This window comes from Oculina patagonica, chromosome 13, assembly GCF_052425735.1.
Source record: "Oculina patagonica isolate OP01 chromosome 13, crgOcupat, whole genome shotgun sequence".
NCBI classification, from domain to species: Eukaryota; Metazoa; Cnidaria; class Anthozoa; order Scleractinia; family Oculinidae; genus Oculina; species Oculina patagonica.
In genome coordinates, this window is record NC_135770.1 from 27,255,319 (window position 1) to 27,271,747 (window position 16,429).

Sequence of the window (16,429 nt, forward strand, 5' to 3'; positions counted from 1 at the left end):
TCAGTGGCACACCCCTTTAGTAAATTTTAGGGAGTACCTCTTCCCCCCCCCCCCCCCGGGACACGGTAAAAAAAAGTAAGTAACAATATTAATATTTATAAAAAAAATAAAACGAATATTATATTCTTAGCGTTAAAATTGTACAATGGCTTGAATTCAGGTTTCAATAAAGTGCAAAATAATTAACTGGGGAGCTCCGCTTTTAGGCTTGCCTAAATCTATATTAGGGAGTTTTAGCAAACCACGACGGCAACTTGAACGAGAACGTCATCAAACAAAAGGTTTAATGAGCCGAATAATAGCTCTGCACGTGCGTTTTAAATCCTGGTACATTTTTTGGCCGTTCTCTGCGAAACAACAACCTGAAATGACCAAGTTTTGCGTATATTGGAGAACGTGAACAATGACAGCTAAATTTCCGTATTTCTATCTGGGAATGAACGCTTTCTTTACATATTCAGCTGGAGCTAGTTCCTAAACCAATAAATACACTGAAAACCTCTGGATAGTCGCGAGATTCTAGAGTAAAATATAAATTCATTTTCCACCAGGCGTTGTCCTCGGCGTCGCCGTCGTCATTGCTAAAGCTCCCTAATAAGTTCACGAATGCTACGTGTGTAAAAACTGCTCTTTGAACCTGAAGAGAACCACAGACTGTAAACTGTCCACAACTTAATATAAATTTCTGTACGCCAGTTGCATAACGCTGAAAGAGAAATGTCTGTATGAAAAGTAGTTTTAAACTCTTTACTTTAAAATAAGTCGAAATTGAGGCAAGAAGAGACGCTTAAACAATCATCGCCAAAGCGCCCGTCAACACAAAATGAAAGCTGAGAAGGCTCTCCCTGTACCTGCTAATTTCTTTTAGGATAACTTAATACGTACCATGTTGTTGGTGTATTTTTTTTAAATTTAGCTTTAGGATGTATGTCCTACATAGAGGGAACCAATTTTCGAAGCCCATCGGTATTAATTTCACTTACGCTGATAGACGGAATAAACGCGAAAAACAATAGCAAAAAGAAAAACCGCTTTTTTATACATGGAAAAGTTGATGAATTAGCATTGAACCCAATATTTTACAATAATATTGGTTGCTGCAATTTAAGTAATTTTCGAACATCAAACTTTAGACTTGAATTTGGGAGAACAAAGCCAAGTGTTTTTGTTCCTTATATGGTCATTCCTTTTGTTTGAAAGTTCAAAGCTCTGTGGTAAATAAAACACAGGTTTTAATACCCTGAGTACCAGAAAAATTTAAAATCCGTTACATAAAAACTCCATAATCAGCGACAGGTATGTCTTGCTCAGTATTTTGCATTGACAAAATGCAGAATATTGCTAAACAAAGTGTAGAGAAGAAAACTGATATAACGAAATAGACTAAAACACCTTTAGGAACGTGATCGCGTTTGAATTCTTGTTGAAACAATATCTGTTTCCAGGTATCTGTATATATAAGTTATGAATTCGTGTATCCTCAGGCTAAAAAACAGAAGTCACCATTTCAATACAATCAATCATCAAAGTCGAACTGTCATCGACAACCAATAAAATGACAACATTTCAGCATATCATCCAAGCTCCATCAATTGGGTTTTTAAATAATCGTCCCCATTTACGAGTCGGATCGGATCGGACTGTATGTTTGCCAGAGAAAGTCGGGTAGGATAAGTTTGACAATCAGTTGTTTTTCACTTGTTTTGTTGTTCTAAAAAAGGAAACACGAACTACAAACGGACCATTGATTTATATTCTGCAGGTTTACATTACTCGAGATAGGACGCCAACGGTAGTGAACGATTAATACAATATCCAAGGTAGGTAAGATCTCAGTATAGACCTCAACAAATACAGCGCAGATTGCCTTTCATGGGTAACTTTTTGAGCTTTTAATTCTTCGCAAATGTAGCATGTTGCAGGAACTTTCTTAGAAGTGTCCTGCTCAGACAAGGTTCATGCTTTTTAACAGAAAGCCTTTCTTTTGTAATGCGTAGCGAATGGTGAGGGCCTCCCAGGGATTTCAGGGAACGAGGGAACTTGTCCATAAAATATTTGGCAACAGGGGAACAAATTAAAAACAATGGCTTGAAACACGAGAACAAAAACTGTGTTTCTGATATTTTAGGGAACAGGGATCACAAAAATTTGACAAAACTAAAAGAACACAAAAGAAAATTTATTGGAACAAGGGAACACCCCTCCCCCCCCCCCCCTTCCCCGGAGGCCCTAACGGTGTGCACAGTAAACGTGAGAGTGTGCACTTTTGTCGCAAATTTGGTTTTGGGGCCGGACAATAACTTCACGAATGAAACGTGTGTAAAAGCTGCTCTTTGAACCTGGAGAGAACAAAAGACTGCAAACTGTCCACAACTTAATATAAATTTCTGTACGCCAGTTGTATAACGTTAAAAGAAAAATGTCCCTGTGAACAGTAATTTTAAACCCTTTTTGTTTGAAATACTTCGAATTGGATGAAGAATAAGACGCTTTAACTCTCATCGCCAAAGCGCGCGTCAACACAAAATGAAAGCCGACAAGGCACTGTTTGTACTTGCTAATTTCTGTTAGGATCACTTCATGCGTACCAGATTGTTTGTTTACTTACTTTATTCACTTATTTCTTATTCAATTTAACTTTGGGTTGCATGCCTTCAAATAGGAAACCAATTTTAAACAAAAGAAAGCAAAACCGACCTTCCACACATGGACAAAATTAAAAAAGATGATGAATTCGCAACAAACCCAATATAGCAAAAGGAGTATGAGTGACACTTTCTTTATACGTACCTGTTCCTTTTACAATAATATTGGTTGCTGCAAATTAAGTAATTTTCGAACATCAAACTTTGGCTTGAATTTGGGAGAACAAAGCAAAGTGTTTTTGCTCCTTATATGGTCATTCCTACTGTTTGAAACTTCAAAGCTCTGTGGTACATAAAACACAGGTTTGAAGACCCTAAGCACCAGAGGAGTTAATAATTTTATTAAACTCTATAATCAGCAATGTCTTGCTCAGTATTATGCATCGACAAAAGCAGAATATTGCTAAGGAAAGTGTAGAGAAGAAAAATAAGTAAAATAAGTTTCAGAACGTGACCGCTTTTGAATTCTTGTGAAAGCAATCGTTGTTTCCAGGGATTTGTATGTATAAGTTATGAATTCGTGTATCCTCAGGCTAAAAAACATTAGTCACCATTTCAAAACAATCAATCACCTAAGTCGAAGTGCCACGGACGACCAATCAAATGACAACATTTCAGCGCATCTTCTACGCTCCATCAATTGGGTTTTTAAATAATCGTCCCCATTTTCGAGTAGGATTGGACTGTTTGTTTCCCAGAGAAAGTCGGGTAGGATAAGTTTGAAAATTAGTTGTTTTTCATTCGTTTTGTTGTTTTAAAAAGGAACTGCGACTACAAACCATTGATTTATTTTCTGCATGTTTTCATTACTCGAGATAGGACGCCATCGGAAGTAGACATTAATATAATATCCAAGGTAGGTACCCTTAGTACCCTCTACAAATAATGCACAAACCGCCGCTCATGGGTAAATTTTTAAACTTTCACTCCTTTGCGAGCTTAGCATGTTGAAGGAGCATATGCTGCTGAGACAAGGTTCATGCCTTTCATCAGAAAGCGCTTTCTTTGTAATTCGTAGTTGAAGGCGTGGCGCACTAAACTGGCGAGTGCGCCCTTTTGCCGAAAAATATATATATAACATAGCTAGCAGAGCCGCGCAATCAAATTCAGTATACGTAAGCGTGCACCATAATCCATTAGCGCATGCTGATAGCGTGAGCAAATCGCTTCGTCACAAAATTTCCACCGACAATGTGGACTCAAGAAGAAAAAAAGAAATTCTTTGAAAAGAAAATTTTGTGTTTTATTTTTTTTTTAATTTTTTTTTTTTTAAAAAAAAAAATCTAGAGAAGCTCAATGTTCCAACTCGAGAAGCTAGAGTAGCTCTCAACTATTGCCTCGACGAGCAACTCTTACGCTTCTTTCGTACTCTTAAAACTTCCTGCGTGCACCATAACTCGATAGTGCACGCTAAAGCATGAACGTGTTAAATAATCCCTACAAATAGCCTACCATACAGTTCTGTGCGGAAAATTCGTACTACCTTCATTTGTCACGTAATTGAAATTTTGCAAAACAAGGGAAAACGTTGAGTTTAAACCACAATATTACTAGCAAAATTAAATGGCAGAGAACTGGTATAAATTGGGCAATGAATTGAAACCTTGGCCGCTTTTATAATTCTTGTAAAAGCAATCGCCGATATATTTGTTAAACTTAATACATTTGTTAACTATGTAAAATGGGTAAAATGGAAATTATCGACAATGACTTACAACACCAATATCGCGCGCATCATCAGAAAAAAGCAAACATTATTGAAAACAAGAGCACTGATAAAATACTCATTCAATAAATAATAAACTTTGATGCCGCTGTTTGGATCCCAATCCCTATTACGCTGGTATGAGCTCTATCAACAGACTGAATGGTTTTTTGTCTTTATGAAGGGGGGCGGGAAGTTGCGGGAGACATTTTGCTTTTCAAAAGTCGAGGACTTGCTCTAAATCACAACCTCCTCCTCTCGGTAAACACTGTGGTCGGACAGATTGTTAGTTCAATTTTCAAAATTACACCTAGAAACATACTATAACGGAACAAACATTTTGCAATGTTATCAAAATAATGGCCGGGTTTACAACCTTGGAAGCAGTAAAAATGTAAAATGATGCTTTACATTCAATTGCGAGGACTTGCGTTTTCTTATAACAACTGCCTATGGGCATGTGGCTTTTAGACAGTGATATGGCGTCAAGTGTCTTTCAGAAGGCTTGGCAAATGGCGAATAATCACGAATCGGCGTCACAAAAATGATAAATTAAGACGAAAGAATAAATTTATTGTCATAATCAATAAATCCGACGTGACATTTTTAAGGCAAACAATCACCTAACTCGTCAAGTGCATTTAAATACCGAAGAATCAAGACACGCCAGATGAAAAATGAGGCGAAGAATCACGAATTGGCGTCAAAAATAATAAATTTAAAAGTTAAGAATGATTTTGTAAAATCATAAACGAAAAAGTGGCAATTTCAGTGCAATCAATCACCAAACTTGTAATGTGCATTCAATTACCAGGGAATTGAGGCATATGGACAATGAAGCCAATAATCAAGAACCGACGTCCAAAAAAGATAAAATAAGCCTTTGGAGTGATTTCAGAAAAAAAAAACATCCAAACTGACTGCTCGGCAATCGTTTACCTTACACGTGAAGGGCATTTATATACCTGAAAAATCTCAAAGCAAATTTTCAGCTCTGTTTAAAATAAGCAAAATATCACAATTTTCCTAGTTGGCGAAAAATCATCAGTGTTACAGAGTTTTTTTATTTTGCATAAACGTTCAATCAGAGCCAATTTCTTGTTTCTGAAGTTTAGAGGTGGGGTCATACGTGTAGATTTTAGAAAAACTGCCAATGATGGCCTTTGTTTTATATTTGCAGTGAACTCATAATCGAGTGCAACTGGTAAATTGTGGCAAATTAGACTACAGTTGACCTGAACAATGATAACGAAGTTGCATCTACTGCCCCTACTGTTTTTGTGGGTAGCATGTCAAGATAAACTGGTAGGTGGATGATATTAATGTCAGTTTTGAAAGTACGCTGCACAAATACATACAAACAATTTTTAAAGAACTTTTTTATGACAACTTTGAAGTTAAGATTGACCAAAATTTGTTTCATTTTCAACTCCTTTTTTGAATATAAAGCGGCCAATACAGTACTGCACCACTTCTTCTTAAAGCCAATAAGTTAAAAAGTAACATTTGAAATAACCCAGTCCAAATTGCTGTCATATTCTCTACATGCACAAAACAACTTTAAGATGTGAAGATTTTTAAGGGACAATATCCCGGCTGATATATCGTGTTTTAATGAGTATAGCCGGAAGCTGGCTATGAACTTGATTTATTATCTTGGATTGAAAGACAAAAACACCTAAATTGGTTATAGCAAAGAAATGTCAACTAAAAAGAAAACTATATGACTAAAGGTTCAGAATTTCACCAGAATGAAACGTTTAATTTCTTGACGTCCTGTCACAAAATCAAATTTGATGAACTGTTATCCACTTTCATCCTTGTAATCCTGTTCCTCTTCCCCCAAAATACTTGTTCTACAGTGTATCTTGCTTTTCAGAATTTTTTTTATCCCATATATTTGTATAATTGGTAGCATTTGGCAATAGAATATAAGAATATATATAATAGAATATATATATATTTTTTTAGGAATCTTAATTTAGCTAATGTTTTTTTTTTTTTTTTTGTTTCTTTTTTTTTTTTTTTTTTAACCATTTTAAAATAGTCTGATTAATACTTTTATACCTTTTTTTGATGTAAATATTTGTAAATACTAAATTTTAATCGTGGAGCACCTGTAAACTAGCTAACAGCTAAGTGTGTACTTTTTCCACGTTTAAAGTATGTATGTATGTATGTATGTATGTATGTAATAGAACTTGGAGAAAAAGGAAAGATGACTTTCGATAAAACATGTTAAGAGGGGTTTTGGCTCACAATCCTAACATGCAGCCTCGGCTTAGTCTCTGCTCGAAAATTAGCGTTCTAAAAAAACAAGGGTGTATAAATGAGACCAACAACTTCAATTTAAGTAGTTGTATATATTCACTTGCCTGAAGTTGTTGTTGGTTATTACAGTTCACTGTAGCGGAGAACTTACAGTGTGACGGAGAGACGCTCAACATGTGTCAACAACACCTGACGTCGTGGAAAGTATCGAAGATGGAGAAAAAAAGTTTGTATTTGGCAGACTGTACAACAGGACAACTGAAACGTGGTGACAAGCTCTTCCTGTTTGTTAGTAGAGCCCAGTTGTCTGACTATGGAAAGTACAAACTGGTGAAAGTTAAGAAAGTCGTGGACTGGTCAGTTTCAGTAGCAAGTATACCGTGAAATCCCTGCTATAAGCCCCCACCTACCCCGGGTTATAGGCCCATCTACCTGGAAACAAAAAATACATCCGGTTATAAATCCCCTTCTGCTGAGCCCCTCCGTTTATAAGCCCACCCAAAACCTATTACAAAGTTGTATAATCCTAGGGCATAAAACCGGGATTCTACGGTAATCTACCAGTTAAAATATGTAATGCAATATAATTACCCCCACACCCCACCCCTAGATAATGAACTCCCGAAACTAAGCCCCGCATTCTCAGACCCACAAATCACTCTGACATTAAGGCCATCCACCCAAAGAATAACTGTTCTTGTATTATAAGCTCTTTATTGTAGATTTTTGTATTTTATGTGCTAGAGTATGCTCAGAGACATGTGATACTCGTTTGATGACTATGTGACTAGTTGTTTCTTATCGTTGTTACGAGAATTCAAAGTTGGATTACTTTTTTATGCACCCCAAATTTTTCAAATATAACATCCCTTTGAAGAGATACCCAAAAATATCTGAAACGCAACACTCCTTCCGATTTTGTCTTAAAAACCCACCTGACTGACCGACTAAATGAGTAGAGCCGAAGGAACTCGAATCAATCAATCGATCGATCGATTGATCAATCAATCATCGCAACAGTTAATTTTGCTTCACAAACTCATAAATAATTCATCAAGTTAAAACAAAGAAATCATAACAGGGAAGGAGGTTTGAATACCCAGTCTTAATTAGCATAGATATTTACGATTTTATTTCTCCGTTTACTCTGTAGTTTTTGTTTCGATTGAGAAGATATATCAAACACTCAAGACAGTGTTTCAACGGCTATCCAAACACCTCGAATTTCGTCAAAAATACTCCGTTGCGCGTCGTATTTTCAACTCTCTTCTCGGTGTTTGGATATCCTGATGAAATACTGTCTCTGAGTCTCGTAATTTATTTATTACTTCCAGGTCTGGTGGTTGCAAAGTTACTCTGAGCAAGAAAATTTCCATGGATATCGCAACAGATAATAACACCCGTTTCATCGCCCAAAAGTTTCCTTCCTTCGGTCAAGTCTCCTTACGTAACGGATGTGTTATGACATGTGATGAGCAAAACGATGGCCTGGGAGGAATTCTAGCTTTTGGCGCTAAGAGTTTACTTATTGATGGGACTTCCAAAATTGACATGGCTGGGAAAGGTAAGAGCCAGGTTTCATGTATGTCGTTTACAAAATCAGGAGTTCTGCAAGTTTTTTTTTTTTTTCGGTACAAAAGGTCTAATAATTCTTCTTCATAAAACTGAGAGTCCGTCAGATGAGGCATACTATACTGTAATGTTATTTGTAAGATTACAGGAGGAAAGCGTTCACTGAACTAAGTTGATTAAATTTGGAAAACAGCGTTAGAATTTCAAGTGTTTACAACGCATAGCGTACTGCTTTGATTCTTCGCTGACTTTACGACAGCAAAGCAGAAAGTTATGCCATCGATCGTAAATACTCGATTTATGTTGTTTTTTTTTTTTTGCGCGAAAATCTTCTAACATTGATTTTTTACTACAACTTTCTCCACTCTGAGATTATGAGCTACTCATGTGAGAAATGTGGGGTTCACCGCATTAGTTGAGGGAATAAATGTCCAAAATACCAACCTAAACCTGAAAAAATCGGACTTCGTTACTGCCATGGCTGCAGTCTCTGTTTGTCCAAAAACATTGCAAGTGGTATAATTATTCTATAGATCGTTTTCACCAAAATTACAAGATCGTTTCTCTTGCATTAAAAACGTCAACAAACTCAGAGATTAAATAGTTGATGGAAAGAAAAAAAACTGCCCAAATTTTAACTCTGCAGTGTTCATTGCAACCAAGTTATGGTGAAAACAGTATTTGCAAAATTACACAACTTGGTATGGCTCCGCCATATATTGGTGTACCAAAGTGGTTAACTATTATGGCGGCTAGAAAGGTTGCAAGTACAGTAAGAGACTTCGCTACAAATAACACGAGTTTTCACTTCGGAATGCTTTAATTATCATTTTTAACTCTCAAAAGTTTATTTGGAAGTATTTAAAATGGCAAAAATATTGGTTTCGGTAACATTTAGTAGAAATAGGTTGTCTCAAATTTCAAAACGCTTTATCTCTAAAATGAAAAACTCTCCTGAAACAAAACTCTTCCCAGTAACTAGTGCCACTGATGTCAAGAACTTGCTAAAAGAACAGCCTGACGGTTCAATAGACCTTTTTAGCCTCGTATGTAAATTGCCCATTTAAGATCATGTGATGCTTTCCAGAGAATTGTTCCTTTGTCTATCCGGAAATCATTTATTCATTTTCTCAAGGGTAACATTGTGTTGTCTGAAATGGAACAACAGACAAACGAAGCTAAAGACGTCTATAATTTTAAACTTAGAATTTTCAAGAAGTCACGTGAAATCCATCTATAGTATTCTATTGTAGTTTTAAAAGTACAGTGGAACCCCGATATAACAATATGCCAAGGGAGCAGTAAAATAATAACGTTATATCGAAGTATCGTTATATCGAAACTCCCGATATAACGATACGACCGCAAAATAACCGAAAATATCGTTATATCGGGGTAAACCTAACAAGTACCTTTTACTGCATATTAGAGGAGGATTAAAGAAAATACTTTTGATAAGAAAGCTTAGAACACAGTATCATTTTCGTATTGCATCGTACAAACCTGTTTTTAGAAACGTCAGAGATGGCTCGATTACCGCAATGTTATTGCATTAAATTCGTTGTTTTGCAAATAAAATGCGACGGTGTACTGACAAAATCGTTGTATCGGGAGGATTTTACATTCGGTCCGCTAAATTCTCATCGTTATATCGGGATAATCGTTATATCGAAGATCGTTATATCGGGGTTCCGTCCAATACATTTTACTGTAACTTTTGCCGGGACACAGAATATTCATCGTTATATCAGGAATATCGTTATATGAGGTCGAGGATCGTTATATCGGGGTTCCACTGTATTAAGGAATTTGTATTTTAAAACACACCCTTTTCCTTGTCTTTAAATTCTTAGTTGTACACGGCCCTACAAGCCGGCAGCATTAATTTAACCGTGTTAAAATTAAGTTAATTATCATTACTGTTATTATCATTATGAATGTATTGTCAACTTCTTATCGAACATCGGGTAGCCCATTTCCAAGAAGCCGTATGTATTTGTAAGTGCTACGTGTCGAACCTAATCAGCCGTTTTCGTTTTAGGGTTTGCCGGTGGGGATGGAGGCAAGGTAGGTGGAGGAGGAGGGTACGGTGGCGAAACGTTCACATTGCTGGAACCAACAATGGGCAAAGGTGGAGACGTTTATAACGCGCCCTTTGCAACTAACAAGGACGGAATCGGAGGGGGAGGTGGTGGGGATGGACCAGCTCAGAGTACAGGTAAGCAACAAAATGAATTTTGTTTACAGGAAACCTTCAGGTCATTCCCCTGTATTGCATTGCGCATCCTAACTGTGCAGAATTTTACGCGTAATTAGCGCGCTCACATAATCAAAGTGGCGGCTTTTTTCTATGCAGCTTAGTCTGCGAGATGTAAATTGTCGCTCTCTCGTAAACGAGTATGATGACCTATTAATTTTTTCTCATAGTGTAGCAATCAAATTATTTCTGTAAAATGAAAACAGATCAATTTCTGTTTGGGAAATAAAGTATCGCTAAAAACGTGTACTTTACCAGTACTCGCAGAGGAATTATAAAGGAATAATATAGAATATACAAGGTCTTCCTGCTCCTAAACGAATATGGTGACCCCCCTTTTTTATTTCAAAAATTAAGTTCCCTTATTTTTAGTAATAAACCAGTAGGCGAAGTTTGGTTAAAAATCTATGTTCAGTTCTATTTCTATCAGGGTAATGACCTTAATAGGCCTTATCACGGTTTTCGACGCCATCTTGACGAGTAGGCAAAGCGGGTAGAACTTACAGTGTTTGTATGGGAATCAGACGGCAAATATCTTTTACAAAAATTGAATTCTGGACAACTTATGAATTGTAACGTTAAGAAACTAGGCAAAAGTTTTTATTCGCCGAGTTTGAAGGACTGTAGCTAAGCTAGAAAGCGTACAGTTACGTTTTTTATTTCCCATACATTTGTCTATAAATTTTCCCGCGAACCGCGTCAATTTACGAAAAAAAAAAGACAAATGCATGGGAAATTAAAAACGTAACTGAACAATTTCTAGCCCAGCTACATCCTTCAAACTCGGCAAATAAAAACTTTCCAGGCCAATATGCAAAATTCGCTTTACTTTTACTGTCGCTTGTCTTTGAGTTTTAAAAATTCTTCTAAAATTCAGGGGGCTAAAAGAAGATTGTTTCCACATGTCTAGAGAGCAAGAAAACGTGCATATTCAAGTTCGTCATGTTGCCCTCTTATTAGTATTCAGCACGTGCAGTGGCTCTCTACTTCTACCCACACTACCCGCGTGCACGTTTGTGCTTTTTTCCGACAACCTTTCTCGAATTAGCTGTATATGTTGTGGTTCGATTTAATCTGTGGTTTATTTTTGGTAAGATAATGTATGATAATGAGTTGAAAACAAACGAAAATAAAATTTAAACCAAGGATAAAATTGAACCTAAACATGCACATGTAAGTGAAAATTGCATTTGTTTTAATTGTTAAGTAATATAACAAGTCTTGTGGTAGTGAGGGATATGGTTATCAAATTACAGTCTATGGCAAGATATTTTATCCTAAGATACTCCGTATGTGACATCCATTATTTCAAAGTCAATTCCTGATTCCAGGTTTCAAAGGCGGACCCGGAGGAATCAATGCCGGCGGCGGTGGAGCTGATTCCACAGTAAACAGTGACGATGGAGCAGCCGGTGGGGGAGGAGGTGGACATTTCTCTGGGGGTGGAGGAGGGGGTGGAGGCAGTGGATGTGGTGGCCAAGATGGAGGAAATGGAGGAGTAGCTGGAAGTGTTAGTGGTTCATTTTACAGAAAACGTTTTAAACGTGATGCGATTTCAGGAATTTTGGTGATAACACATGCTCTTACATCCTTCAGCTCAACTCTTTTTTCAGTGTCTGGAAATGTGATTAAGCACTGTGTGTCGTTTTTGATGCATCCTTGGCGACCCAGGGGAGAGGGGGGGACGGGCAGCACGGGCAACGGACGGGCGAAGACAACATAGAGCGCCTATGTTGTAACTTTCGCCCGAATCCGTTGTCCCGAGCGCCCGTCGCCCCCACTAACTGCCCCTGGGTCTCCGAGGATGTTTTTGATGTAATACATCAAAAAGAAGCGACATTGTTTCATTGGGATATCCAAACATTGAGAGGAGAGTTAAAAATACGACGTGCAATGGAGTATTTTTGATGAAATTCGAGGTGTTTGGATAACCGATGAGACAATGTCTTGGGTGTGACATATTTTCTCAACCGAAACAAAAAATACGGAGTAAACGGAGAAATAAAATCGTAAAAATTATGCTAATTAAGACCGGGTACCCAAACGTCCTTCATGGTTATGATTTTCTTGGTTTTAAAGGGACTGTATCACGGCTAAGTTAATTTTATGTTATAAAATTTTGCCAAATATTCGCTATGAAACTAAATGTTCGCAAAGAAATTAATTCTTTGATACTAAATCACAAAACCATAGCTTCCTTGCAGCTAAATGTGTCTTCCGGGCGTCATAAATTAAAGTTACAAGCAGACAAGATTGACTTTGAAAACTGTTCCGCCGGACCATATTTCAAAAGCCCACATCGCAATCCGTTTCAATCTTCGACACTTTTGGCCATCCGTACCTTCTTTTGCATTTGGTGTGTTATTTAAATATTCCTTCACTGTTTTAAGAGGTTATTTTATACATTTAAACAAATTTGATGGTCATTTACTATGCCTAAGTTTGGCTAAAATCCGTGACACGGTCCCTTTCACTTGATGTATTATTAAGGAGTAATAAAACAAACACGCAAAGGAGTGTTTCATCAAATTTTCAAACATTGAGGAGAGAGTTGAAAATGCCACAGGCAGCGGAGTATTTTTGACGAACTTCGAGCTGTTTGGAAATGTGATGAAACAATCTCTCGAGTGTTTGATATAATATAGTATCAATCGAAACTACAACTACCGGGCCGGAGGAAACGGACAAATGAAATTGTAAAAAATCTATGCTAATTAAGATCACATATCTTAACCTCCGTCATGGTTCTGATTTGCTTTGTTTTAACTTGATGAATTGTTCATAAGTTCAAAAACTATTAATTGAAAACATTAAAGCATTTCTCTTCTTATAAGTCAGTTAAAAAAGTATTTATCACTTACTCGAATTCGGAAACTTTGTCTAATCTAACTACAATAATCTTACATATCGTGTTTCAGGTCGGTGCTTACGCTGGGGGTGGTGGTCGGTCTTCATGTCCAGGTAACAATGGTGGCAACGGGGGAGAAGCAGGAGGCGATGCTGGAGGCTGCTATGACGCAACTGCAGCGGGTGGTAATGCGGGCTCAGATAGTAACGGCGGTGGAGGAGGTAGTTTACTTTAAAACACTGAATACTCTTTTACAGCATGACAAGACTGACAAAAGCATCACGCGGCCAATTTTAAGAGCTCAAAGTATAGTTTTTCAGTTAATGACACAGGCATGGAAAAAAGAAATTCTGTGCTCCAAACAGGAGTCGAACCTATGATCTTCCGGCAAAAATGATTTACTTGTAACTAAAATAACGAGAAAGTTTAACTTGAAAGAAGAACCAGAATGGTACATAAGAAATGCTTTTCTTAACCGGACGTTTGCTCACGAGCTTTTGTCGCCTTGTAAGTGACTGTTAGCGGGCGCGATAACAGCAATTTTCCTTAATGAAGCGCTAGTTCTGCACAAGTTCGACTGTCATACTGTAGTTCTATTCGCCGAATTTCGGAACCTTCAAATCAAACACGACTTCCCAAAATTAAACCCCAAAAGAAATAAATGCTATTTATGGCTGACTGTATTTCCATAAATACTTTTTTTTATTTTTAGGCGATTCTTGCGGTAATCATTTTGGTGGTGGTGGTGGAGGAGGTAAACTTTTTGCTTTATACGTTATTGTTTTAACATGATAATAGGCCCATTTTCTTAACAGGCATTTTCGCACGCACGAATATATGATTTTTAGCAGGAAAACAGCTGGTTTTCGCGGTGTTTGTTTCGGGGTTTTCACAGAATTTCTCTCGTAGGAACCCGCATCTAGATGGATATTTATTAAAATTATCTATTTAAGCATCATCAATATCTTGTAAAAATCATATTCCGGTTAGTGAATATAATAAAAAACGTTTTTGGGTCTATTTTCAAGGTGGACTCCAATTTGGCAATACCGACTTCAAGAAGCGGCTGAGTTACGGTGGGGGTGGTGGTGGAGGTGGAGGTAGTGCATTTAGTGACGACACCAACCCAGGGGGGAGAGGAGGAAATGGCGGGGGCCTGGTATATCTACAGCTTAAAAAACTGACGTTGGAAGGAACTATCGATGCAAGTGGTATGATCATTTTTCTTGTAACTGTTTTTTTATAACTCTAATGACAGCAGGTCTGACATATTATGATTTGGTACTTTAATTGAAGTACGAATTGGCCTTAATATTAAAGTAATGTAAGCCTTAAAAGACTTCTTAAAAAATAACGAGTGCTTGCTTGCTTGATTGTTTTGATTGATGAAGAAGTGTTGCATAAAACGTGTTATAAATTGTAGTGTCACCATAAGTATAGGGGGAATCTTTGTTTAACAACAGTTGCCTTATTAACACAAGTGCTAATTCACTTTCTGATTGGGCTACGAAAATATCAATGCTGAATGCTGAAAGAACATGGCACAATTGACTTTTGCTATAAATTTGAGCCTGATGTATTAAATACCCGTACTTTTTCTGTGACGCGGTTTAAAAAACTAAAACTTTTCAAAGAATATATGGGCTCATTGTTGCTTTTACAACCCAGAAATTTTGCAGGTTTTAAAAGTTAATATCTCCTTCAATATTACACGCAAAGAGCTGAAAAGTTCGCTGATTTTTAAGTTTCACAAGTTTTTTAAACATCTGGAGTCAATTCGTATATAGCGTGATGTCTTCTCCAAGCAAGGTCATTTGCTAATGAGGCAAAATGTAAACAATAACGACAGCAAAGGTCGCTCTAATGCACAATGGCGTTCTGTTACTAGTGTCACAGTATTACATATCCCACAGGTCAACCAGGGCAGTGCTTAAACAAGAAGGCTCACAGATCAGCCCCTGGGGGGAGTGGTGCCGGTGGTAGTGTGGTCATCACCACCAAGAAACTCGTCGGAGACCCGAGCGGAAAAATTTCCGTCTCCGGAGGGAGCCCTGTCAAATGTGCCTTTGGTGCAGGCGGAGGTTGGTACAATTTAATATTTATTTACCATTTAATGATATTTACTCACTAAAATACACGGTTCCTAAGTTGGAAGGAAGCATTACTTTACTTTATCCGTTTTTTTAAAAATTGAATTTGGTTTAATCATAGAGATTAAAAGGTAGCACATGAAATTTGATGCGAACACAAACTAGCAGAAAAAGAATGCTGAGAATTTGTTATTGCAATTTTACACATGTGAGTCCAAGATATTATTGTCATTATTGTTTTTTAGAAGTGACAATACGAATTCACTTCCACTATATATTCCTACCTTTTCTCTCCAAGGGTTGGCACATCTGCCATTTGGTTGGGAGACAGACTCGTACCCAGTCGCTTCTCTTGCTTTTGAGCGGCGTGCAAGGCATCAAGGGAAGGACGAACTTATTCGAAGTTACTCTTTCTACGTCCTTCCCATCATCCTCTTCGAACGTAGCCAAAACGAGAAAAGAGTAACGACTGGGTACGAGTCTGGTTGGGGGATACGTTCCTATTTCCCGTTAGGTTTTTTAAGTTTTGTATTCAGCGACATACATAATTTCAAACAGTGCAAGGCTTCATATGAGCTACTGTTTATTATTCTTAGCACAAATATTATTGTGATTTAAGGTGGTGGAGGTGGAGTTGGACGCAGGGTGGTGCAGCAGAAGAAAAAGATCCTCCACAGCTAAATCAGTCACGAGCTCGGAAAAAATAAATAGCTATAAGGACTGCTGATTGGTGTTTTTGGGGAATGGGAAACTGGGGCTGTTTGCATTGTTGCTTGGTTTAGGGTGCAATTTAAGGAGTTGAATAACTGAAAAATGAAAAATAAAATGGATTTATTCCACAACACCAGTTGTCTTTAAATCTTCGAGTATTAATTGAAGATTTTTGTCCTTTGCGAGCTTCTATTTAGTCCTAGTTCTCGTCAGAAAAAGCGCCATGAACACACCTGAAGCAGTGTAAACCATGTTCGCGTTCACAACGGTCAGTTGCAAAAATCTAACACCACTTCGGCTTTCGCCACCTCGAACTATGTAGTAGTTTGA

General features: G+C 37.4%; 2 protein-coding genes across 3 annotated transcripts in view; one reads left to right on the forward strand and one right to left on the reverse strand.

Moving 5' to 3' along the window:
* LOC144636240 (anaphase-promoting complex subunit 1-like) overlaps window positions 1-16,429 on the reverse strand; it is a 72,991-nt gene that overhangs the window by 23,163 nt on the left and 33,399 nt on the right. The gene's annotated exons all lie outside the window — the stretch shown is intronic.
* Window positions 1,637-16,224, forward strand: LOC144636110 (uncharacterized). Of its 2 annotated transcripts, none has more exons than XM_078495244.1 (11): window positions 1,637-1,820; window positions 5,531-5,655; window positions 6,751-6,977; window positions 7,956-8,185; window positions 10,235-10,411; window positions 11,782-11,960; window positions 13,369-13,519; window positions 14,011-14,052; window positions 14,327-14,509; window positions 15,212-15,379; window positions 16,008-16,224. In XM_078495244.1, the coding sequence occupies exons 2-11, from the start codon at window positions 5,593-5,595 to the stop codon at window positions 16,067-16,069; spliced, it is 1,482 nt and encodes a 493-aa protein (XP_078351370.1). In that variant the 5' UTR covers window positions 1,637-1,820; window positions 5,531-5,592; the 3' UTR covers window positions 16,070-16,224. The 2 variants fall into 2 exon arrangements, with proteins under 2 accessions (XP_078351370.1, XP_078351371.1); XM_078495245.1 differs by lacking the exon at window positions 1,637-1,820 and adding an exon at window positions 3,434-3,501.